Source organism: Ascidia mentula, chromosome 8 (genome assembly GCF_947561715.1).
Source record: "Ascidia mentula chromosome 8, kaAscMent1.1, whole genome shotgun sequence".
NCBI lineage: Eukaryota > Metazoa > Chordata > Ascidiacea > Phlebobranchia > Ascidiidae > Ascidia > Ascidia mentula.
The window spans coordinates 9,828,113-9,852,229 of record NC_138573.1 but is presented as its reverse complement, the minus strand read 5'-3'; the positions used below and the strand labels follow the sequence as shown (position 1 = coordinate 9,852,229).

Below are 24,117 nucleotides of genomic sequence, written 5' to 3'. Positions count from 1 at the left end.
AGACGAATCCTCCCCTGTTATAGGAATCGCACCGGAACGGACTGTCTGTTGGGTTGTGTCGGCAAGTGATCAGGACTGTCATGCTTCTTCTGGTCGCCAGAATGTCAATCTGATGATGGTTGCCGTCAAGATCAGTGCCAACGGAAGGTGCGTAAACACGTACGCTCTTCTGGATACTGGTTCTGGTGTCACTTTGTGTGACAGGAAGTTAAGGGCTGTAAGGTGAACCCAGCAACGTGACGCTGAAAACGGTCAACGGAGACGGTTGCAGGCGCGAGGGCAAGAGGGTCGGCCTGACCGTTGCTTCGCTTGATGGTGCTGCAACTGTAGAACCAGAAGTGTTTGCCGTTGATTGTTTGCCCATTTCCGCTAACAAGTTTCCAAATCAAATCAAATCATGTTTATTTTGCGAAAAAAAAGCAACTACGCAAAGAACAATATAAAAGGAAATGAAATGGCATGAGCACCGATAAAACCATAAAGGTTATCGAGTCAGGCACCCATGTAAAGGTGATTTCCTCACGGAGAATCACCGTCTGTCGTTGGATCGCAGCCAGTCGCACTGGGAGGTGATGGGTTGCGACAAGCTGCATGTGACGAAAGGTGGCCACCCGGCCGTGCTGGCCAAAGCAAAGCCCATCGAAACGCAAACGCCAACCCGGTTCTCAGAACGAGAAAGTTTCCTTTGATCCACATCGACAGACCTTAACGTCCCGAGGACAGTCCAAACGTGGTGGTTTCGGTTGGAGACGGTCGGGATCGTATTCAAGTTGCGCTTGTTGAATCATCGTAGGTCTTGCGGATCGCACGTTGTGATGTTGGCGTGCAGCGCTCCTAGGTCTGAAACAACAACGGATCCTACGGCAGTAAATTGTTCATTTAGGCGTAGAGTGTACAGTGGAGTATAAATAAAAACACAAGAAAACACCAGAAAAAAGGACAGGAAAAACGCAATAAACGGACTATGTTTTCCGAATGTTGAGGGAAAGTCGATTGTGCCTTAACCAGTTGTCAACATTTGTGAGTTGTTCGTTAACACGGGATTGTAAGTCAATAAGTGATGGGGAGGTCATGGAAAGAACCGTGTCGTCAGCAAACAATTTGGTTGTGAAAGTGGATACTTGCGGAAGGTCATTAATGTACAATAAAAAAAAGTAAAGGAACTCTGTGGACAACCGTATGTTATGGGTTTAATATCCGACACAGAATTTCCTATTCTAGTGCATTAACTTCTAGCTACAAGGTAACTGCGGATTAATTGTAGGGCATTCCCCCTAATTCCATACCGGCGCTCTTACTTTTCCAACAACTTCTCCTGATTTACGGTGTCGAATGCCTTAGACAGATCTAGAAAAATGGCGCATGTAAACTGTTTATTGTCCAAAGATTCTAACAGCTTCTCGTAAATGTCGTAAATAGCGAGTGACGTGGAATGTTTACTTCTAAATCCGTATTGAAGCTGTGAAATTAACTTACTTTTTTCAAGGTAGTTATATAGGCGGGTGTGAATAATTTTTTCAAAAATTTTTGCAAAGGGGACAATAATGATATTGGCCTGTAATTAGTGCACTCACTCACAGAACCATTTTTGTGTATGGGAATTACTTCTGCCGACTTATGAACTACGGTATATTCTCCTTTACGAATACACCAGTTATACACCTCCGACAGGAAGGGACAAAGATAGAATTGAACGGACTGCCTTATATCAAGGATCTGTCATTCCCGCGTGTTGACTGCAGTGAAGCCTTGCTGCTAATTGGTTTGGATGTGCCAGAAGCCTTTATCGTGCAAGAAGTACGGAAGGGAAAACCGAAGCAGCCTATTGCATTAAGGGTTCCACTTGGATTTTTGGAAGTCATTTGTCATCGTGCACCTGGTTACAGTTTCACTTGTTTGCCAAAAACAATTGCCAGGTCTGATGACTCATGAAAGGGGACTGCCCTGCGGGGCCCCAAAAACAGTTACAAGACATCTAATTCTCAATGAATTGTTTAGAGGAGGGTTGGTGGCTTCACTTAATAGCAAATGGAGGGTACTTTCTGTGATTCATTTTTTCACAAAACAAACCTACATTTTTTTCTGCTTTTTTGGCCAAAATAATGGCCAGCAGAGGGTCAAAATGCCCCCGGGGGAGCGGTTAAAGTAGTTATCTCGAATATATTTTTGACCAGAATTCCTAGACAAGGGTCGGGACTAAGGCCGGATCCACATTCACGCTTTGCGCCGGCGGATTCATGGTTTGTTTCAGTGTCCCGAGCGTACGCCCGCACGCCGGCGTATAATGAAACAAACAAAGAATCTGCCGGCGCAAAGCGTGAGTGTGGACCCAGGCTAACAGAAAATCACAAATTGACCATACTTTCTGTGATTCATTTTTCCACAAAATCTACCTCAATATTTGGGTAGTTTTTCAGCTACATGTTCAACAGCACCCTGTGTCAATTTATTGTCTGACTAATAACCCTGAAACCATAGTAAAACTGATACGCTGAAAATCGCCCTGGCAACAGTCTGTTCATCTGCGCATATTCAACCAAAACACTGGCGACCATGCATGACCCAGTGCATTGTTACACATAATTTTGCTCTGTTACGCAGGAGTTCGAAAGGGCATTTCTCAACCAAAAAAGTCTTTTCCAGAGAAATACAGAGATGCGGCCTTCAGGACAAGCTGAAGCGAACGTGGAAGACCGACTTTCAGGATACCAACGGCACAGAGATGCATATGTTCCGTAAAGATCGGTATGTTTTAGATAAAATGAAGAACGGTTTGAAATTCATTATGAGTTGCCGTGGCGTTCGAATAGCCGCTGTGCAACAACAGGCACTAAACCGTCTGAGATCTTTAGAAGACCGCCTGATGCGTGATGACTTTCTGCGGGACGCTTACACCAAGACGGTCCAGGGTTACATAGCTAAAGGCTGTGCAGAGGAGATTCCTAACGAGAAACAGACCAAAGACGTTGTGTGGTATCTACCACATCATCCTGTCACAAATCCGCACAAGCCAGGAAAGGTGCGTGTGGTTTTCGATTGCGCCGTCAAGTATCGCGGGCTGTCGCTGAATGAAGCTCTACTTTAGGGCACGGACCAGACCAACTCGTTGGTTGGTGTCCTTTCAAGATTCCGGATGGGAGAGGTGGTTCTCGTGGCCGACGTGGAAGCCATGTTTCATCAGATACGTGTACAACCGACTGATTGCGATGCAATTCGATTCTTGTGGTGGCCCGAAGGCGATATGTCGAAAAAGCCCGCGGCAAACCGGATGCTGGTTCACCTGTTCGGGGCAGCTTCCTCCCTCTCATGTGCGAGCTTTTGTCTGAAGCAGGCTGCTGACGATTTGCGAAACGAGTTTCCAAGTGAGGTCGTCGAGACCATAAAGAAGAATTTCTACGTCGACGACTGTGAAGTCTGTATATCAACTGAAGCAGACGCTATAAATCTTGTCCAGAGTATTTGCACACTTCTTTATAGGAAGGGATTTCGTTTGACCAAGTGGGTCAGCAACAGCGAGCGAGTTCTTGCGTCCATTGATGAAGAGGAACGAGCAAAATCGGTGAAAGAGCTGAATCTGGATAAATCGTCGTGCAAGAGAGTGCGCGGAGTTCGATGGAACATTTGTTCAGACGAGTTCGGGTTCTGCGTTGACGTAAAGCAGCCGAAGTCCTTTACCAGAAGAGCAATCCTGTCAGTGGTGAGTTCGTTGTATGTTCCTCTTGGGTTTGCAGCGCCCGTGATCGTGGTGGCAAGACGATGCTATGAGACCTCTGCAGGAAACAACTTGGTTGGGACGACGTGCTTTACCGCGGTTAAAAGATGTCGTTCTACCTATATGTGTGAAGCCAAGCAGTTTCGGTAAGGTGCGAAAAACGGAATTGCACCATTTCGCAGATGCGTCATCTGCAGCTTATGGTGCGGTGACATACCTGAGGCTGGTAGGTGAGCGAGGACGCATTTAGTGTTCGTTTCTGATGGGTAAAGAACGTGTTGCCCCACTGAAAACGTGTTCGATTACACGCCTGGAGTTGACGGCCGCCGTTGTTTCAGTCAAGTTGGATCAACTTGCGAGGAAGGAATTAGGTCTGGTCGGATGCCAATCTGTGTTCTGGACGGACTCGACTGCCTCTCTTCAGAGCATTCGCAATTGCAACAAGCGCTTTCCGATGTTCGTAGCTAACCGCTTAGCCAAAATTGAAGAGGCATCTCATCCAAAACTGTGGAGGCATGTAAGCACAAAGGTAAACCCTGCTGACGAAGCGTCACGTGGACTTGGTGTAAACAAATTTTTTAGATCTTGCCGATGGCTAAGTGGTCCCCAGTTTCTTTGGGAAAGAGAAGATACATGGCCCTCTTCCCCCGACTTGTCCAACGTGCCGATCGAGTTTCTTCAAGCAAAGAAGGAAGCTCAAAGTGTTTGTCTTGTCGCCAACGAGTCTCCCACTGATCGACTTATCGCCAAGTACTCGTCCTGGAATCGGCTGAGAAAGGTTGTCGGATGGATGCTCCGATACAAGTCGATGTTGCTAGCCAATAGGTTTCTGCAGGCTAACAAACCACCTTTCTCAGTGGTCGGTGTTGACTACTTTGGACCTTTTCTTTTCAAGCCAGGAAGAAGTGAGGTGAAGAGGTACGGATGCACTTGTTTTTCCACCAGGGCCGCACATATTGAGATAGCTGACTCATGGTCGACGGACTCGTTCAGCGGAGCTCTACGACGTTTCATTGGTCGTCGTGGACGACCAGACCAGATCTTCAGTGACAACGGTACGAACTTTGTTGGAGCTCAGCTCATACTGCGTGAAGAACTGCATAAGTGGAACCAAAGGCAGATTCACGAATATCTGTGTTACGTTCACGTGTTCACGTAACATGGACATCGGACATTTACGCATATCATGAACATTGATCACAAATAGCCAAATTACGTCATTAAAGTTCGGGACCTCTCAAATTCGGACAGTACGGCGGTATATTAGGGTGCGCATTCGTTGGTGACCTTATATCCTAATTTATGGTAGAATTGTGCCTTTGCAAACATCTCACGCTATTCTCACGCGATATTCTTTGTTTTGTTTGATTGACGTGTGGTCACTTTACTGAATAGTCATTGTACTCGCATGCATATGCTCGCACGCATTGTGTTCGCATTAGATTGAAATACGAAACGTCCGGTCATTGTTTGCAAAGGGTTTGTTTCTCAATAATTGTTGTGATGTATCAATCGTTTTTTGTTTGGTTTTCAAGTAATTGTTTTGTGTAGAGAATGGGCTGCTGTCCATCAAGATAAGAATAGCTTTTGTCATGGTAATTTCGACCGACTTTTTTCGTTGTCGTAACTTAGAACTGACTTTTTTGTGTATATATGTGCATGCTTTCTTGACTAACCCGGGCACCCTTACTCTCAGCATCTGTATACTTTAGCTATGCGTTGCTTGTAATCAGTTGATATCGTGATCTCGTAACTTGTAATTTGATTCGGCATATTCAATATAGTCATGTATCCTTAATCTAATAAATGGTATCTAAAAAATAAAAGTAATTTTGCATCAGGTTTGTAATTGAAATTAGATCAGAAAACACAGAAGTTAGAACTCACGTGTGGCCTTATGTCAAATGAAATAGTCAAATAGGATTCCGTTATTAAGGGTTAATTAATCTTGTTAATATCCAAAGTCAGGTTAACAACATTTGGCATATAGGTCGCAACAATCTGCAACAACGTGAAATTGCGTGAAGCTTCAACCCTCCTACTGCCAGCCACATGGGCGGGGTATGGGAGCGGGTGATACGCTCTGTGCGCAAGATTCTCAATGCACTGCTTGCGGAGCAGACTTTATCTGATGAGAAGCTGAGAACTCTGATGGTGGAGGTTGAAGCAATCCTGAACTCCCGTCCCTTTATAGCGGTAACGTTCGATCCGAAGGATGAGGAGCCACTTACTCCAAATCATTTACTGCTGTCACGTGCAGCGCCGAATATGACTATTTGCAGGAAAAGATGCTATACCATCGCAATCGCTGGCGCCAGGTGCAATACTTGGCAGACCAATTTTGGCGGCGATGGTCACGGGAGTACCTGCCTACGCTAATGCCCAGAACGAAGTGGGCCAATGAACATGGTAATTTCGCCATCGGTGATGTTGTGCTTGTGGCGGATGACAACCAGCCACGAAGCAAATGGCTGTTGGGACGTGTGACCGAAGTACTTCCTGATAAGAAGGGTGGTGCGTCAGGTGGTCGTCAATACTCACACTGGTGCCTTAAGACGCCCAATCGCGAAGTTGTGTTTTTTGTGCCGCGATTAGTTGCGTTATATATCGGTTTCGCAATTGCTGCCGATGTCGGTTTGTTTTGTGTTGAATGTACTCCTTTTGGATTCGTACATTGTGAGGGGTATGTTACATCCTATTTGTCAGCAATTGCTGATTTCCATTTCTGTGCCTTTTTTCTTTCCCCTGCTATAATTGTTGCAGTCTATTGCGGTTTGTGACGTAACAGTTAACGAGTAGTTTTGTTGAACTGAAAACGTGGTTATCTCATTTTCTAGTTGACTTCCGTGGAGCACTGTACTATATCGCAGAAAGCTTAATGATCGATGAGTTGCTTACGCGTATGAGGGATAAACTGTATTATCGTTAACCATGATTGCTACTTGAACGCAATGGCTTAATATGCCATTCGTTGCACCTTGGGTAAATAGGTGTAGACAAGTTATTTACACTGCTTTTTTTATTCTTATCGTGCCTTTTGATCAAGTGGTGTTTGTGGTTTGTAGTAGTGATGCACCGAAAAAGCAATTTTTTTATTCGGCCGAAACCGAATATTCGGCAAAAGTTGCCGAATAAATTCGGCCGAATAAACCGAAACTAATTTTGGTGTCCATCTCTTTAAAATCGCAATAAATTTCAACAAAACATGTGCTGGAATGGATCTGATCCAATCATACAGCCTTTTATTGCCACTTAAAGAATACTGTACCAACTTCTTAAAGTTGATTTCGATGACAATTAACAAATAAAACACATTAGTACAGTTTGAACAATGATTTTTAACTATACTAAACTATGCGCATCAGTGTTGCATGCAGTAAAAAAGTTTCGGTTTCGGCCGAATTTTGCAAAAATATTCGGCCGGAACCGAATAATTATAAAAACCTTGGTTTCGGCCGAATAAATTCGGCAAACCGAACTTTCGGTGCATCCCTAGTTTGTAGTCACAACAATTGGTAAGCATTGTGTGCGACGTCGTAATTTGTGATTATACGTTGCTTCTTTGTTTAGGCGTGGCACTGAACCAGCAAATAATTCGTTTGTATGCCGGTTCCGAAAACATTTGGTGAACCTATATATTGTATTTGTACATTTGAAGTGCATTTGTTGATGTGATGCATTTTGTATAGAAACCGTTTTTTATGATTGCTAACGTGATGCATAAACTTTTGAAAACACGACGAAACAAACTGTCAACTAAGCATTGTCGTTTTGTCCACTCACAATAAAATAGAAATAATTGAATTTTGAGGCCGCCGAGAAAAACCGACCAAATTAGCTGATTATGCAACACAGTTATTCTGTCATAGTATCACTTTTTGTTCGACAGTAGTTGCCTACGAGTTCGCGTCATAATGATTTATTTAATTCGCCACAATCAACCACTAATGTATTTTCACAATATAGAAAATATGTACAATCCATGTTTGCCGCTGAAGTCACGTGTTCAGGCAACCGATTTTGTCCAGATTACTGATCTTGGACGCTTTCGTATGTTGGCCGTAACGTTACAGCCCTATAGGGAAATAAAACTCGAACATCCTGCAGTTACATCTAGGCCTAATGTTATTTTAATACAATACACAAAAATAGAAGGTATAACACACATTCAAGAATATAACGAAATAAAAGATTGTAATAATGTGCTTCTGCTTTCGTAGATGCGCAAGAGACTTAATGAGTGACATTAAATTGCTCGTGCATATGAGTCGCACAAGGGATAAAATGCTGCCATATGAAGTCACTTTAGCGGTAATATCATAACAGCGAAAAAAATCAACGCAATTATCGTAACTTGTGAGTAACTGTAGGTCAAGTAGGCTACACCAATACAAATAGGTTCGACATAAGGCTTGTGTTCAAAAAATCCCAATAAGTTAAACGAACAAAGCTTGTGTACTACGCAAAAAAACTTTCCAGTGCATTTGGAAGTTAATATGTGAAAAAACTAATGTGATTAATAAATAGAAACTGGATCAAAAGACCAAAGGCCCCTGGCAGGCTGTCGATGGCACACCGTGTCAATAATTATATATTAAAATCCCAACAAAGCGATCTTTAGACAGCTTAGATGGATTTATTAAGAGAAAAATATATTGAAAAAACTACAGACATTATTTATTACATGATAAGCAATGTGGAGCCAATTATTTATTATCTATGGCCTTAGCCTAAAGCACGGCTTTAATGGTCACAGTAACCAAGTTTGTGACATCTGTTGACTGGCGATTTGAGGCGATATTTGCCTTGCGACCTGCAGTCGTTTGCTTTTCGAGCTTTGCTCGGCGGTTTGAAATTAAACGACTTATACTGGCACCAACGTCTTCCAACCACTTTTGCCACCAGCATCTACGGCAAAAAATTGACAACTACATGGTAATAGGAAAATCGTTGACGTCCAATCTCCGAAAAAAGAAAACTAGAAAGATCGATGTGAATGTTGAAAGACTGGCGTGGCCGACATGTTAGGCTCAATTTTGTTATCATGGTAATTCAATTACATTTGTAGCTAACAATAGCGTTTGTCTGTTCGTGGTACTGTATACCGGTAACTAGTGATGTTCCCAGTTCCAAATTATCCGACCCGGCCGGATCCGGATAGTTATTAATCAAATCCGGCCGGATAATTTGGATCCGGCAGTTTGTTAACACCGATTCGTGTATTACGGCAAAAATGTTTGATTTCCAAACAGAATGCTACGTTAAGGTTAGCCTGTCATGAGTGGAACAAATAAACGTGGGTATTTATTAATATGGTATAACACGTCACGAAAAACCTTAATAACAAATAACAGAAAAATCTTACGTCGGCGAGTATAACAGACTGGGTCCCAAAAACGAGTAATTTGCGAAATGTGTGTCCGCTTTTAGGACAAAAATGCTTTCCCAACTATCCGGTTAAATTAAGTGTATTATCCGGCCGGGTCCGGGTATTGAAAATTGGTCAATATCCGGCCGGGTCCGGGCACCCGGATCCTGCGCAACACATCACTACCGGTAACTTAACATTTATTCTCGCCGCCCGTGTCGAACAGTGGCGTCGCGTGTCGAACACTTAGAATGGCGAAAAAGGCATAAATCGACACCCTGATCAAGAGGAACATTTCTGCGAGGACCAATACACAAGTTGTGTGTGGTTGTGTTACGCTTCTTAAACGAACGCTTTCCAAGGCCCTCAGGACGCTGCATTAACGGCTAACCACAAGCCTGATCCAGCACAACGTTTAAACAATTTAATTCAATCTTGTTCATAAAACTATAAAAATCGCACAGACGAATCACAATCTGCCAAAAAAACGGTCTGCCCTCGATTTTCCTTTTGTTAGTCCGGTTTTATCTTTTATCTCGCCAGCCATTGGCCCAACAGTGTCACGTGAGAGGAAGGGAGCTAGCGCTGCGGTATAAAATCAACGTGCGGTGACTGGTGCGTTCGAGACACTTTGTAAATACAAATATAAATCAACACAAAACATTTAAATGAACAGGTGGAAGGTGAAATAACAAAAGGTGAAAAAGAACGTGGCGTAAAAGAATACGTGATATAACAAAAGCGTGCAACTTGAAAATGAAACGCAAACAAGTGGGCAAGTTCTTTCGCGCTACAGTTGTACCAGTTGACAGGAAAGATGATGTTCACATGCTATACGCGATGACCCGGCGACGATGGTCGCTGAGAGACACTGATAAACGATCGATACAAACACGTGTTGAAAATTGAACGTCGCTGCAACTCATAACTTTTTTGGGGGAGTGTAAGATTTCAGTGCGCGTAATTTTTTACGTGAATTAATTTCACAACAATAGAAACGTCATAATGCCCCTACCGAATGTATGATGCAAGGCTAGTGTCAACAGTCACCTGTTGATCTTATCCGCGTGCAGTAAACTGTTTCGTAGCTAAATGAAAATATATGTTGCGAATTGCAGGAAATTGGCTCAAGTTGGTAACTTGAATAGTGACTGAACAATGTGTATTTACCTGTTGCAACCGAATGCGATTCGAAGTCGGTCGTTGTGCATTTTGTAATGGTGATTTACATAGTTTTTTGTGCATCTTGTATTGGTGAGTTAAATATTTTTTGTGCATCTTTTATTGGTGAGGTAAATATTTTTTGTGCATCTTGTATTGGTGAGTTAAATACTGTCTGTCATGTTACATGTGGGACTGTTGGCTAATATGTGTTTGTTTTGTTTACTGAACGTGTCACAGTTCGTTAACTGTGACGCAGAATAAAAGGATACTGTTCTTTACTATCGGTGCTGAAGAGACCGGTATGGAGTTTTTTGAGAGGCTTACATTGCCGAAGACCCGACATCAAGCCTGTCAAGAAAGTCCCGGTAAGACACCATGCTGCCTGCAGAGATCTGTGCAGGTCCATGAGACCATAAGTTATGATCTATGAGATCACATTGCGATCTGTTAGACCAGTGTTTCTCAAACTTTTGAAAAAAAGGTACACGCGTACCACCTGGAATGCGGTCGCATACCACTAGTGGTAAACGTACCACCGGTTGGGAAACATTGACTTACGCTATAAGAGAAAATTTGACATGTCACCAAGCGTCCCCCAATCGCCCATTCAGTCTCCAGCGCCCCCAGTAGGATTGCAAACGCCCCTAGGGGGGCGCTGGCGCCCACTTTGGGAACCCCTGTGTTAGACCGAGAACCATGATACGTTTATTTGTGGAAAAAGTCGCAAATATATAGGGCGATACAAAAGACGAGACTGAAACAAAGAGATAATTGTTGCAATCACGCGAAAATAGGGAGAAGTAGCGCAAGTTGAAAGACGTAAAGTAAGCGAGAATACTAGCGAAGGTGTCAGAAAGACAGGGGGGGGAATGTAAGAGTGATTAAAATGTTTCGATGTATATGACAAGTCAAACTTCTGTGACGAGGTTACCTGACCGTGGGGTTTGTTAGCCGTGTTACATACATCATAAAAAAAAACTAACATGCATTTTTGCTTTTTTACCAAAAAATAATGATCAACAGGGACTTCAAATGTCCCTAGGAGAAGTAAATAAACCACTAAATGCGTGGACAAGAGACGGAAACAACACAAAAACACAAATGTGATGGCAAATCTGTGATGTATTTCTGCAAAACTTGCCTTAATTTTTGGCTGCTTTCTTTAGCTAAACTTTCAAAAGCAGACTTCTGGATTGCATCTTAACACTGGCACTCATGCATAACCAATTTCCTTGTTGCGCACAATGTTTGTACGCAGTAGTTTCTTGTAGAAACCAAGAAACTTTCTTCCATAAAAACATTGTGATGGGGCCTTTAGTGTTTCAAATGATTGCTACTGGACCACATGGGTATTTGTATATAACTTTTTCTATACTTCGCAACTTCACCGTACCATTTTGCCGGTTCGCCTTTATTTGCATTGATAATGATTGTGGAACACAATCGAAACGTCTGCATGAAGTTTTCCAGCATTGTATGGGCTATTTTGTTCATATTAAAGATGTACAAAACCGTGAGTTATGTTCCTAAGGTATTTGTATACTTTCTTGATTGGTGCGATTAAGGGCGCTCTTCCGTACCATCACAGGTACTATAGAGCTACAACTGGTTTCAAACTACCAGGGAGCGTAATATTTCGCAAGCCTTAATGAGGTTTTGATCAAGTCTGGATGCAATGCTACTGTAAACATACTTACAAACAAAGGTGCATATTTTGGTAGTTCTCAATGGTAAATCGGTAAATATATATTCCCAGTCTCACTTATCTTTATCTACCGCAAAAAAAACGATCGTATTCGTTCCACAAAATGCGTTTTTGTTGTTTGTTACACAGAGTTTTTAGTTGTTTCATTACAAATATGTGGGGTATCGAAAATTTAAATAGTTGTAAGGAATCAAGAGTTAAAGTAAGCCGGCCATCCTTTATGTTTTACTTCATATATGTTTTTAATGGCTTGTGTTACCAACAAACGAAGTTTACAATACGGTGGAGTCAGTTTTCAGACTGGGTGCAGCATTTTATATTGTCGGTCCGGTGGACAATTTTGTTATTACAATTCCTCTGAAGGATGTCACTAGCAATTTTAGTGCTGACTGTTTTGTCAAACTTCATACGTTTTTGTTTCGATGTGTTGTGACAACAAACGTTCCATACAAAGCGCGTTTTGTTCTTTGTGTATTTAGTCATTCCTCTCCAAAGCGTTGTGTTATTGGCGTTTTATGTACTTGTGAACATAAGGAGAGCCTGACAAGCAATATTCTGCACTAAATCATTTCGATTTGTGAACAAACTGACAAGAAGGGCTTCATGTTCTTCTATTAGTTCTTTAGTTAGATTTAGTTGAAAAAAATGTATCAAATAAAAAGGAAAATTGGAACGACCAAACACGGGATCAGTGCGAAACATTTTTTAGGCCTAGACTTTGAAAAGCTTCCCTGGGTACAGTGGCTCAATGTAGGTAAGTCTATTGTCTAGTATGGCCAATTGCCAATAAATTTCGAAACTAACTTTATTATAAGCAATGTGGAGCCAATAATATGAATTTGTGTATAAGCTGCAGACAGATGGCCACTGTTTCGACCTAACTTTATTATGTCTAACATAGGAAGATATAGTTATGTTTGTTTCAGAACCAAAAGGAGGGTGTAAACTTGTGCCATATTATACTTATGTTTGTTTCAGAACCGTTGACTCCGAAGCAAAAAAAGGCAAATACAACTTGTTTATCCAATATTATTACAAGAAATTCATACAAAAAACTCCTCAAAATTGTTACATTTTTTGATTGGAAGAGGAGTTTTGTTTTGGCAGGATTTGGTAATAATCCAGCACAGAAGGCAAACAGATTTGGAAAGAAACTGGTGTGTGCAGGGTATTGTAAAATCTTTTTATCATCAGACGTGTACACTATTTAGTGCTGGATTGAGTCTCTGTTTACACGAACGGGACATTTTATAACGTCGCCCTGTTCGTCGTTTGCTGATTAATATAGTTAATAAATGTCTTTTTTTAAGTTGCGATACGACCACTGAAAGGTGGCTGCGAGTAATACGCAAAGATATGTGCAGGCATGTATAGCTACCTGAAATTATGTCTTACTACTATTATTTTAGGGATGCCAGAAACCTTTTTGTCCATAGTTTATTGTGGGTGATATGAATACTACCGAAACTATTTGTAACCAATGGACCAATGCGTTGACCTTCAGTCATATGGTTGATGTTTTAATCTCGGAACTCTGTTTTAGTAACTAAATATCGCTTGTATTTATGCATAATATTTATTTATTGTGTAGGTATACTATGATAACACTGTACCAAAAACACAAAACGTGATACAAAAGCTGACACTCTATTCCGGTTAATAAAGACTTACTGTAGCGGAAACCAATCAGGACTGGCCAAACCTGTTGGCCACGCCACCAGGCTGTAACTATTTATTGCAGTCTTTGCTCGTTTCTTCAAAGAAACCTTCCTGAAATGAAAGCATTTATTCATGAAGCATTCGTGTTGAAAAACGGCTTAAACGTTCTTACAGCCTATATTAAATTGAATTGAATTTGACAAATATTTTACTTTCAATTTCACAGCACTTTTTTAAGAAGCGTCAATAATGCGACACTATACAACTACTTATAATTCCGCTTCTCGCACCACAGTCCGTAAAAATTCATCGGAAATGCCCACCACAGCTGGGTCATCGTGTGCATGCACAAGATCCTCGCAGTCTTCATCGACAGGCACTACGATGCGCAATTTGTGTATTGGCCTGCGCAAGGCATTTCCCCTCGATCTGAAGATAACACTTAAAACAAAACCGTACTCGTCCGGGTAGACGGTGGCCCCTCTCCCGATCGACCACATAGTCTCGAGGATTGATTGTCCACCAAAAGGACGATATCATTTATCCGTACGTTTCTCTTCTGAACGTGATGCAATCCCCGGCGTGCGAATCAATCGTGACTGTTCGTCATAGTCGAGAGCAGGTGTGCAGCTGAATTCACTCGCAGCAAGTGATTAGGGGTCAGAGGTGCCTCACTATCGCCATCCAGCGTGATTGACTTCAGTAGACGAGAGTTAAGAAATACTCAACTTCCACTAGGATTTATCATTGAGGACTCTCTAAACTCCGTTGTATCTCCTTTTGCTTGAGGTAATCTTCAATTTGATGCTGATTCCATGCACGAATCTCCTCGCGAAGAACGCTCTACACATACCAGGTTTGTTCCGTTGTCTAAGTACATGTTTAACACAGGACCCCGGCGCGATACAAAATGACGGAACGCATTTATAAAGGCGTCCGTACTCAGGTAAACAGTAACTTCCAAGTGAATCGCCCGAATGGCCAAGCAAGTAAACCAGCAGTCATATCCTTTCACCTCACTTCGTCGCACCATTAGCGGGCCAAAATAGACCACCCCAGTGTATGCAAAGAGATTCATATCCATTTACAGTCGGACTGCAGGAAGCTCGGACATCACTTGCGTTTCCGGTCGGGCGTCTCTTCCGTGACAAACGCAGCATTGGACGAGGATACGTTTAACGACCACGGAAAATTATCCAATAACGCTGGTTAACAGCGTCAGCGTGTGATTTACGTCACAATGACCTGCATGCTCGTGGAAGTGAGCAACAATCACATCCTTAAGGTACGAATTGTGCGGCAAAATCACTGGGTAGCGCGCTTCATTAGCAATTGACGCTTCATGTAGGCCTCTATCGACGCGGAAAACGCCTTTGACCACAATGGGATCCATCTTGACACAAGAGATCGTCGTTTCATCTCATTCAGTTTACCATGTGGTCTCGTTGAACAAATTTGACGAGTTCACCTTTGGTAGCCTTTATCTCCTTAACTGTGACGGACGAGGACGATGCCCTTGCATGGCCATTTGTCCGTTTTGATAAAAACGACTTATAACGAAGTATCCAGGCAAGTCTGCGGGATTTTGCTTCATTGGAACATGTTTCCAATCATGGACGCAAGTGTTTGGTTGTATTGGGTCGAGATGACGGGAAACAAACAGCGACGACGGTCATTGCGAATACTTTGCAGAACTACAGAAGAATCGATGTAAAAGATCGACGGGCGTCAATCCAAACCGAGCTTCTTTTGTGGAATAAAGGTTTCGTGTTGCGGCGCCAAATGGGACTTGGCCATTACCATAGTGCATGTGACCTTGCTGCCTATGCCCATGGACAGCAAATAGCAAACGGTGCCGTAGGCCTTCTGCGAAGCATCTGCAAACATATGCAATTGAAAACTTTCTATATCGTATGTAGGCAACTTGAAATAACGGGAAACTACAATCTACATTATGCACATAAAAAGAAATAAAATAGAAAACTGAAAACAGGATAATAACCTGGAAAAAAAAACTTAATTTTGTTCTACCAGCACTTTCGGGTCCTCTATCGAGATTGCTCGAACGTCAGTGCCTCGTCTTACGGCCTCTCATGTATCTTTCTTTGAGCGCATGCTCACAAGTTCAGGCCCATTTAAGTTGAGGTCATTAACACCCGCAACGTGTTTGGGCTTTCTTCAACCAATAAACTTTGAAAAGCGTCGATAAAGGAGTCTGTATAAAAAATGTGCAATTTTTATGCACGCTGCGCCATTGGCATCCCAAGTTGGTAAAAAACTTTAGTTTCCCTATTTCGAAAATGTCTTTGTTGTTTCTTTTTGTTAAAATAATGCCCGTTGAGCAGGCTTAGCATAATTTCAGGCTGGCTACGACAATGCAACACTTTATCTCGCTTCTTCTTTTAACTGGGCCCGGGTCTCTAAGTACCGCAGTACATCATAGCCTCCGGTCACAGAGCCGCCAATGTCACCAGAAATCAATGTCAGAAAACATGCATTAACTGTTCTATTTAATTGAATGTGACCCAATGCATCTGTACGTTCATCTGTCGTTTTTGTTTAACTATGTGTACTCGTATGTGACCATTTTGGTCGAATGGTTGTTCATTTGCATGTGGCGAGTTGTCTTTTTTGTCCCCAAATCCCAAACGTTATTTGCAGCAAAGCATTGCGATGTCCTGCATTAGATATCGAATCGCACTTCAAGACAACAAACATTTGATAAATGATTTCGCAGCCAAATCCAAGAAAGCAACATGTTTATGATAACTAATCAAAGTCACTTAAGAAACACTATTTTTAATCAACAAAACTTAGGGATAGTTTTCTAATTTATTTTATTTAGTTTTATTATTTTTAGAAAGTCAACTATTATTAAATATGCGCGTGGTAGCCAAAACTATAAGCAAATAATAGATGTGCTGCACAAACAAGTGAAGTTTTTCATTCACTCTGCCTCTTCGCTTCTGCAAAATTTGTATTCATTCAAGGTCCTATCCTACATTTTAATTTTTGAGAAAAACAGTAGTTTTTCCGAAATCTGTCCAATGAGTTATTTTTTAACGTTACGTGGTAATGTAGTGGTACGAGATTAAATAAACGGACTGGAATAAGAGGCAAATAGACTTCTTTTGTGTTTAGCCCGTTGCTGCAAATTTTGCTAACAAGGGGGAGAGAGGGTATCAGAGCACTGGCAGATGGACTTAGGTCTCGCTACGGAGCTTGGCAAGGTTATTTGGCTGATATACTGGAAATGAAATGCCCTATTGCAACGGTCAGAGGTATGGAAGTTCAAACAATCATAATGCCAGCAATATAATCTGTGCCAGCAAATTTTTAGTGCTAGCACGTGCGATATACCGAATCTCGCAATTTTTTTTTCTATAAAGCCAACGTAAACTGTGCAGAGTTGGTATAGTAACGTGGACTACAAGAAATGGCGTTTTAATTGTGCCATCAAGTTTTACCGACTCAGGTATAATCAAATTTGTTCCAGACATCTCTCTGATTTAGTCATGCTTTTACATCAGTCAGTTATTTAAACCCCGGGCCATTTTCAAAGTTTTGACATGTGTGTTGGGCTGTGCGCATGCATGTATTTAATTCGTAGATAACATAACAATTCGGAACAAAATTTCCTCGGAGGAAATCTTTGAAAAGAGGTGATAATTTTAGTAGGTTACTAAATCGACCATCACTTCAAGTATAATTTTATAAACCTTTTCAGGATTGTTTGATGTTCTAAAAATCACTTGTCACGATGTTACCAAAAGTAATCCCGTTGGTTGGTCTGCCTTGCCACGGCAACTTGGCGTAAGCTTACAAAATATTGAGATGGTAAGTAAATTTATGTTCATGTCAACCCGAAGTGTTTTTTGTTCCGGTCATAGATGTTAAATAATTGATGGTAGACAACCAAAAATGCAATGTATGGCAATATGATGGGTGGTAAAAACATGGAATTTTCTTTACACGCATATCATGATAAACGGTTGTTTGCTCCTGCTTAAAACCTCGAATGTTTTTTTGTGTAATCGTATCCTTTTGGCTTTGTATGAATTGAATATATTGCAGAAAATAATACTTCTTGCAAAGATTGTGTCAGGTGATGAGCCTCAATTATTAAAAAGGTTTTCCGACTAAATGACTAAAACTGTGTTCTTTTGTTTTGATCCATAACAGTCGCGCAGACAAAACAAGTTGCCATGCAATCAATTGCTCCATGCCTTGCTAAAGTGGATTGGTCCTCGTGAAGACGATCAGGTTATAATTTCTGAGCTGATTGAAGCACTAACGAAGATAGGAAGATTAGATATATCAGGTAGGCCACGACAAGAACTTTCACAATTTGACATTTTCATTAAAAAATTACACATATAACTTTGATGCATATACCATATTTATGTACAATTGTGCCAGCGTCGATGCGTTGCAATCGTGGAGTGATGCTGCAAATTTTAAAATTCGATGGAACGTGTAGATATATGAATTACTATTCATTAATCATAAAAAAAATATCGATTTTTGTTTTATAACTTTTTTATCACCCATAAACATTTACAACCAAACGAAAGCACGTAAATCAAGCTTTCAAAAATATTAAATTTGTCAAAAAATACATTGCCCAACTAACCTTACCGCCCGTTACCGTCACCCGCATAAGCGCTCAAGTCATATGCATACGCGCCATATACTTCGCTGATATAACATGGCACAAACTTGTTTGCAAGCTGTTTTTTGGAAAAAAACAATCTTCTACCATTCTGTTATCAAAGTATATGGCCCGTATGCATATGGCTCGAGGGCTTATAGGAGCGGCGGGCGACGTGAAGTTAGTTATCGATCAATTTACCATAGCAACTCAGGCTGAATGGGTTAAAGTTTGATTTCATTACATAGTGGGGTGGTCATTCGATAGCACGCCTGTATGCATGATCGGGACTTCCAGCAAATGGGACTGCAGATAGGAAGGGATGTAAGATCTTTATAACAGCCTATAACTTAAGGTGACTTGACACCCCACGTAAATTCGTCGTTTTCGCAAGCAATATGAGACCACAAAGCGCCAGTATGACAATGCTCACCATTTGTATGTTGGGCGACAGCAGACTTCTATATTAGGCCACGCTTGACGTGAGTATAAATGCACAAGAATTTGTGAGAATAAAGCAGGGCTGTGTAACCACCTTGTCTGCACTGATTCACTCAGACCGGGTAATTATAACGTTTAAATTCATAGCAGTTACATTTTACTTGGGTTGGTAATGCAGTCCAAGAGTCACACATATTTACAAAGCAAAGTGACTCACCGATAATAATGTTCTTCGCAACACGACTGAGAGCACCGCGCTCCAGGGAAGTCAGTGACGAGAGACTAAATCAGGTCTTCCAGAACTTGTCCTTTCAGACAAACTAACCGTTAATTGTTACGACAAATGCAGCAATAATTTTGTGGGAAAGAAAAAGTTATCAAATAGAAATCGGAAATTACTGGCAATAAGATATAACAGTTATTTTAATCGACGACAAACTTGTGTTTGTGACGTTACAATTACATTTTACGTCAGTTTTTCTCAAGTATTTTAAAGAAGAGCCCAATCCAGCCCATTCTCAAGTGAATCAAACAAGTATTTCTCCCCAAAATCATCAAAACTTCAACCGTAACAATAAAGGAGATGTCGAATAAACTTGAAAAATTGGTACAACAAGGATGGCCTTCTAACAAACTCACAAAACAATTAACTCGGTACTTTTTATTAACCCTCTTTTAAACAATGACAGACAATTCCTTGTGACGTAATACAGTTCATGAATGGTGAATTTATGATATCTTGTGACCAACTTGTAGTACCGCCCCTTCTGCACTATGTTCTTTGTTTTTAGATGAATTGGTCTTGTACTTTAGGCTGCATACTTCAAACCGCACACACACGTCTTTGCACTGCAGCGCGGTAAACTGCTCCACTCACAAAGTGCACAATTGTGCGTATAGTCGTAAAGGAGATTTCGCAAAATCTTGAAAATTGGTATTCGCAAAAGAGAGGGCCTTATAACAAACATATAACAAACTTAAGTCTATACCTCTTTTTTAACTCTCTTTTAAACAACATTCTGACCTAACAAACAAATTCGAAATCGATTTAAAATTTAAATCACTCGAAAGACATGTCCTTGTTGTAAGAAAACGATTAAAATTTCAGCGCAAGGTGACCTTTAATATTTTGCTGGGGCCACATTACATACAGGTTTCTTCTCGATCAAACGCGAAAAGGCCTAAACTAACCTTGCGTTAAATACAATGGCAATTTTCGTAGCATTGTGACGTCATACATAATCTACTGTCGTATTGGAACCACTGGCGTTCCCACCCTGTTAAATTTCAAAGGAGTCCAAATACCTCTCGCGATGCCAGCGTCATATGCTTGGTTGCCATCGTCTTGTAACGCGAATCGAACAGCTCTCGGCTTGCAGAATATAGGCTTCACGTCGCTTATAAACTTTGCCTCTAGTTCAAAATCCTTTAAACAACAATTCGGACTTAAAAATTCGTTTCCGGACAGTTACCGTCATATGATGCGTGCAACTGCTCGTCGGGACTGTGATGTAGCTTGTCCAACGAAATGTGCAAGGATTTGATGGCGCATCGTCCAAGCAGATTTAGATGCGGCATTTCGGAGACAAAAAATCCAAACTTTCTCATGTTTGGTCCATGGTTAAACTTTTGCCTTAAACGCCCCTACAATCGGAACAACATGTTCTGTCGCTGAGTTGAAACGCCGATTTGACTTTTGCAAAAACGGTTTGCCAACTTTTCTTCATGTCTCGTCAGAAATGAAGTTTCCGTTTGTTGCGGTGTCCATCTCCAGTCTACATACTTTACCGTTGATGGTAACGGTTACCACCAACTTCGTGCCACGAATCACGCGGCTGTGGCATGCAACCGCACTGTTGCCGCGCGTGCGTAATGAGGCGTGACCGCAACAGTGTGTATTGACATTGTGGTACAAAGAGTAAAGTGCCGAAGCTATCTCAGAAAGGGAAAATGTCATTGGCACCGACAAAATGGTAGATTTTATCGAGTGGCGCTAATACATTGATATCACAATTACACTGATTATATTTGTATACTTCCGATAATAGTGATTTTTTTAATGTATTGAGTATCACTAGGGCGATTATTTTTTGAACTAAAAAACGAAAATTTTTAACTTAAAAATTGACAAATTTTGACGTATGAAGAACTCAAATAGTTAAATTACGCATTATTGTGCAAAAAGTTAAAATTTATTGTAGTAAAACGAGAGATACTACGAAAAAACAAGACCCTAGTTATTCTCGAATAAAATTGCTGAGTGAACAGTTGAGTTGAAAAACAGGGTAAGGAACATAGAAATAGGACAGAATACAAAATAAGTGGCAACGTTGAAGCCAAATGTGGCTGTAGGCTCATCTAACTAAAACGAAAGAATGTGCAAATGTCTAACAAAAGGGCAAAAATCTGAACACATACCTAGCCTATTCTGAAAAGGGAAATGAGCTAATTACAAATCACTGCCAAAAAATGCTGCTAAGACACAGCAAAAACTGTTTAATACATTTGCCTAACCTAAACTAAAGAGAAATGAAGTATCTAAAGCAAAACCGAAGCAACAGCTGCACCTAAACTACAGCTGCCGCAAAATGACTTAGGATCTACCAAAAATTTTACACGTTTTGAGGTGTGTCACACCATATCGATCTAATTATTTCACTTAATGGTATATGATTCACAACAAGTAGACAATGGGCCATTTACAACAGTATAAAGTAGGCTACAAGGTGTAAAATGTACAATAAAAAGTTCGCTGACAGTGCAACCTTTACGACACCACGACAATGCAGTTCGTAAACAATTTTGACAATTTTTGACCTAAGGCCATAAATTTTTGACTTTTTTTGACAAGTCAAAAAATAATCGCCCTATTAATTATCACCAAAAGTTTTTGGGTGAACGGAGAGAATATGAGATTTATTGATGTGTATATTCACCAAGTACGGAAATATTGATTGGATTTGTAGGTGGCCTTTCCATGCTTCTGCTGACTGCTCATCCAACCTTTGCCAAAAAGTTTACAGGACGGGAAGGAAACAAGATGCAGAAACAGACCAGGAGTAAAAATTTACCAGAAATCAACATTTACCCACATGTTGAGGGAAAAGTAAATAGTTGTAAACTAAACTGAATTACATCGATCCATGATGCTATGATGTCCAAATATTATTTGTTTGGGCTGTAATGTGGTTTTCATTCCATCACACTGATATAAAGTTTGCAAACAAACATTACATTTTACATAACCTATGATTAAGAAATAAGCATGTCCTAAGTTTAATAGAACCAAGGTTAGGGAGAATTGTGCTAGGATAAGAAACCAATTTTTTTTAAAGAAAACATCAGAAGACCGAAATGAAAAACTATCACAAATAAATCTAATGGCCGACCCTGAAGAGCGCATTGAGACTGTCATTCCAATTTCCAGGTAAGATTCTGGAAAATTAAACAATAAAAACAGAACTTTGTTTGCAACCAAACCTAAAAGATTGTGTATGGTGTCTCGATTTCACAAAGTAGTAAAAGTCTGTGTTTTTTTAGCTGCCAGTTTGGGCATATCTATGAGTTTGGATTTTACAAGCAAAATTCAAAATTTAACCGGAAACGCTGTCCATCAATATTGCAGTTCGACCATTTGACACAGCAAGCATATGACAACTTCATGGTTGATTACCTTTCATTTTTTTGAGTATATTAAACAATTATGTGATAATCTAGGTAAATCCTAGCAATCACTTTTTGCAAGAAATTTAGTGCCACGATCCCAAGACCAATCAAAGTTGTCAGTGAGAGATCTATGCTTTATACAAATATTTCTCATTAAATAAAGTATGTAATTCTGTGGAAATGTATTCAATTTCTCCAAGACCATGTATATAAGATGAATAAAACTAGGCTCCTTTTTGCTGTGTGCGGATAAGCTGTTATTTAGCATCTTTTTTTGGTTTTCCAGTATTTACACTACAATGTCAGGGGTTTCAGTGTTGTATAGACAGGATTATTGAAACGTCGATTTAATTATTAAACCCAACGCCGATTTTGCAATATGTCAGGGAGAAGCGAAGTGATTAACCCCGAATACCATATGCGCATGTACGCGACGTAATTACAATTAGGTACAAAATATCACAAGGAATACCAATGAATAATAAACTTTGATGCAGCAGCCCCCAGGTCCGAAAATATTTTCTGGATAGTTGTCAGCTGTTGTATACGTGCGTCATGGGTTAACACGCTGAGGTTAAATCGTTGCGACCGTCGTCATTGTTGCATTCTAGCGTACACTAAAGTTTGATGGAGATCGTAGAACTCGTAATCTTTAGACATACTCGAACAAACAATGGTTAAATTTCCTAGGCCTAAGTTATCACATACTTTTTGCGCGTTATAATATAGCTTGTCACGTAGCTTTTAGCGTGACAAACTGTTTTTTTTTTGCAACAAAGCAACTGACATTTAATTCAAGCGCTGCGATAACAACAAGGACGGAAAACCTAAAGATAATATACAAATAATAATAGCTTGAGTATTGTCATGTGTCAAAAGTTCGAATTAAAAGAGAAATAAATCAAACATGTCTTTAGTACTAGACAGAATTGGCAGTTTATACAGTCCACTAGGTGGCGGCTTTATGAGAAAGGTGTTGCATTGTGAAATGTAATTCGTGTTTTGGCCGTATCACGTATCTTCCACAAGGCAATTTGTTGACGCGCAGTGAAAAACATAGTGATGCATCAAACTGCGGTCTGAGAAAATAAAAAAATAGTCGCTTGTAAAAACTTACCAGTGCAATATGAGCTAATAAGTAAATCACTAAGTGGATTTTTAATGGCCCTGTGATTGCTCACTGAAAACATCACACTGTAATTCATGCATTTCACCTTCCGTTATCTATTGACAAGTTGATCAATTAATATTAAATTGTAACATTTTGGAATAACCATGACAATAACAAATCGAAAATCATTGTTATACTGTTATACCTATATCACAGACAACAAATAGGGTTATCCACGTCCGATGTTAATTCGATTTCGGGTATAAAGAAACCGTTAGTCCTGCATACTACGATTCAACTGACGATTCGGAGACATGTATTAATCAATATAAAGTTTAAAAACGTTTTTAACTCTTTTCACCCCGGACCATTCTCGATGAACTAGCTCTAGAATCCGGGATTTTTTAGCAAAAATCACAATTTTCAAACAGTTTCCATTTCGTGAATATAGCGGTTACCAGCGTCGCAAAAGAAAGAGTAATCCCCCCGTGCTGTATCTAGGCAAGTTTCAGCTTGCTGTGAGCAGTAGTGCGATACTTTTTTGCCTTTCACCTACAGTACCTTTTTCAACTTTTTCCAAACTATTGAAAATTGCTTGTTTTGGAGTATGGTTGCAAATGAAATACTAACGGCTCAATTA

At 40.5% G+C, this 24,117-nt stretch overlaps 1 protein-coding gene and 1 pseudogene across 2 annotated transcripts; both read left to right on the top strand.

Moving 5' to 3' along the window:
- The first annotated feature begins 3,974 nt into the window (after positions 1 to 3,974).
- LOC145911896 (uncharacterized) lies at positions 3,975 to 4,871 on the top strand. Its single transcript, XM_082999334.1, has one exon. It carries the CDS (start codon positions 3,975 to 3,977, stop codon positions 4,869 to 4,871), a length of 897 nt encoding a protein of 298 aa, XP_082855460.1.
- A 7,613-nt stretch (positions 4,872 to 12,484) lies between these two features.
- LOC145911134 (uncharacterized) lies at positions 12,485 to 22,601 on the top strand (annotated as a pseudogene). Its single transcript, XR_014403228.1, has 8 exons — positions 12,485 to 12,703; positions 12,928 to 13,106; positions 16,750 to 16,889; positions 17,336 to 17,445; positions 17,791 to 17,929; positions 21,667 to 21,806; positions 22,036 to 22,127; positions 22,241 to 22,601. The product of XR_014403228.1 is annotated as an uncharacterized LOC145911134 (transcript).
- Positions 22,602 to 24,117: the final 1,516 nt, after the last annotated feature.

Excerpts from the sequence above, each read along its gene's own strand:
- LOC145911896 (XM_082999334.1), top strand. The coding sequence starts at position 3,975 with ATGGGTAAAGAACGTGTTGCCCCACTGAAAACGTGTTCGATTACACGC.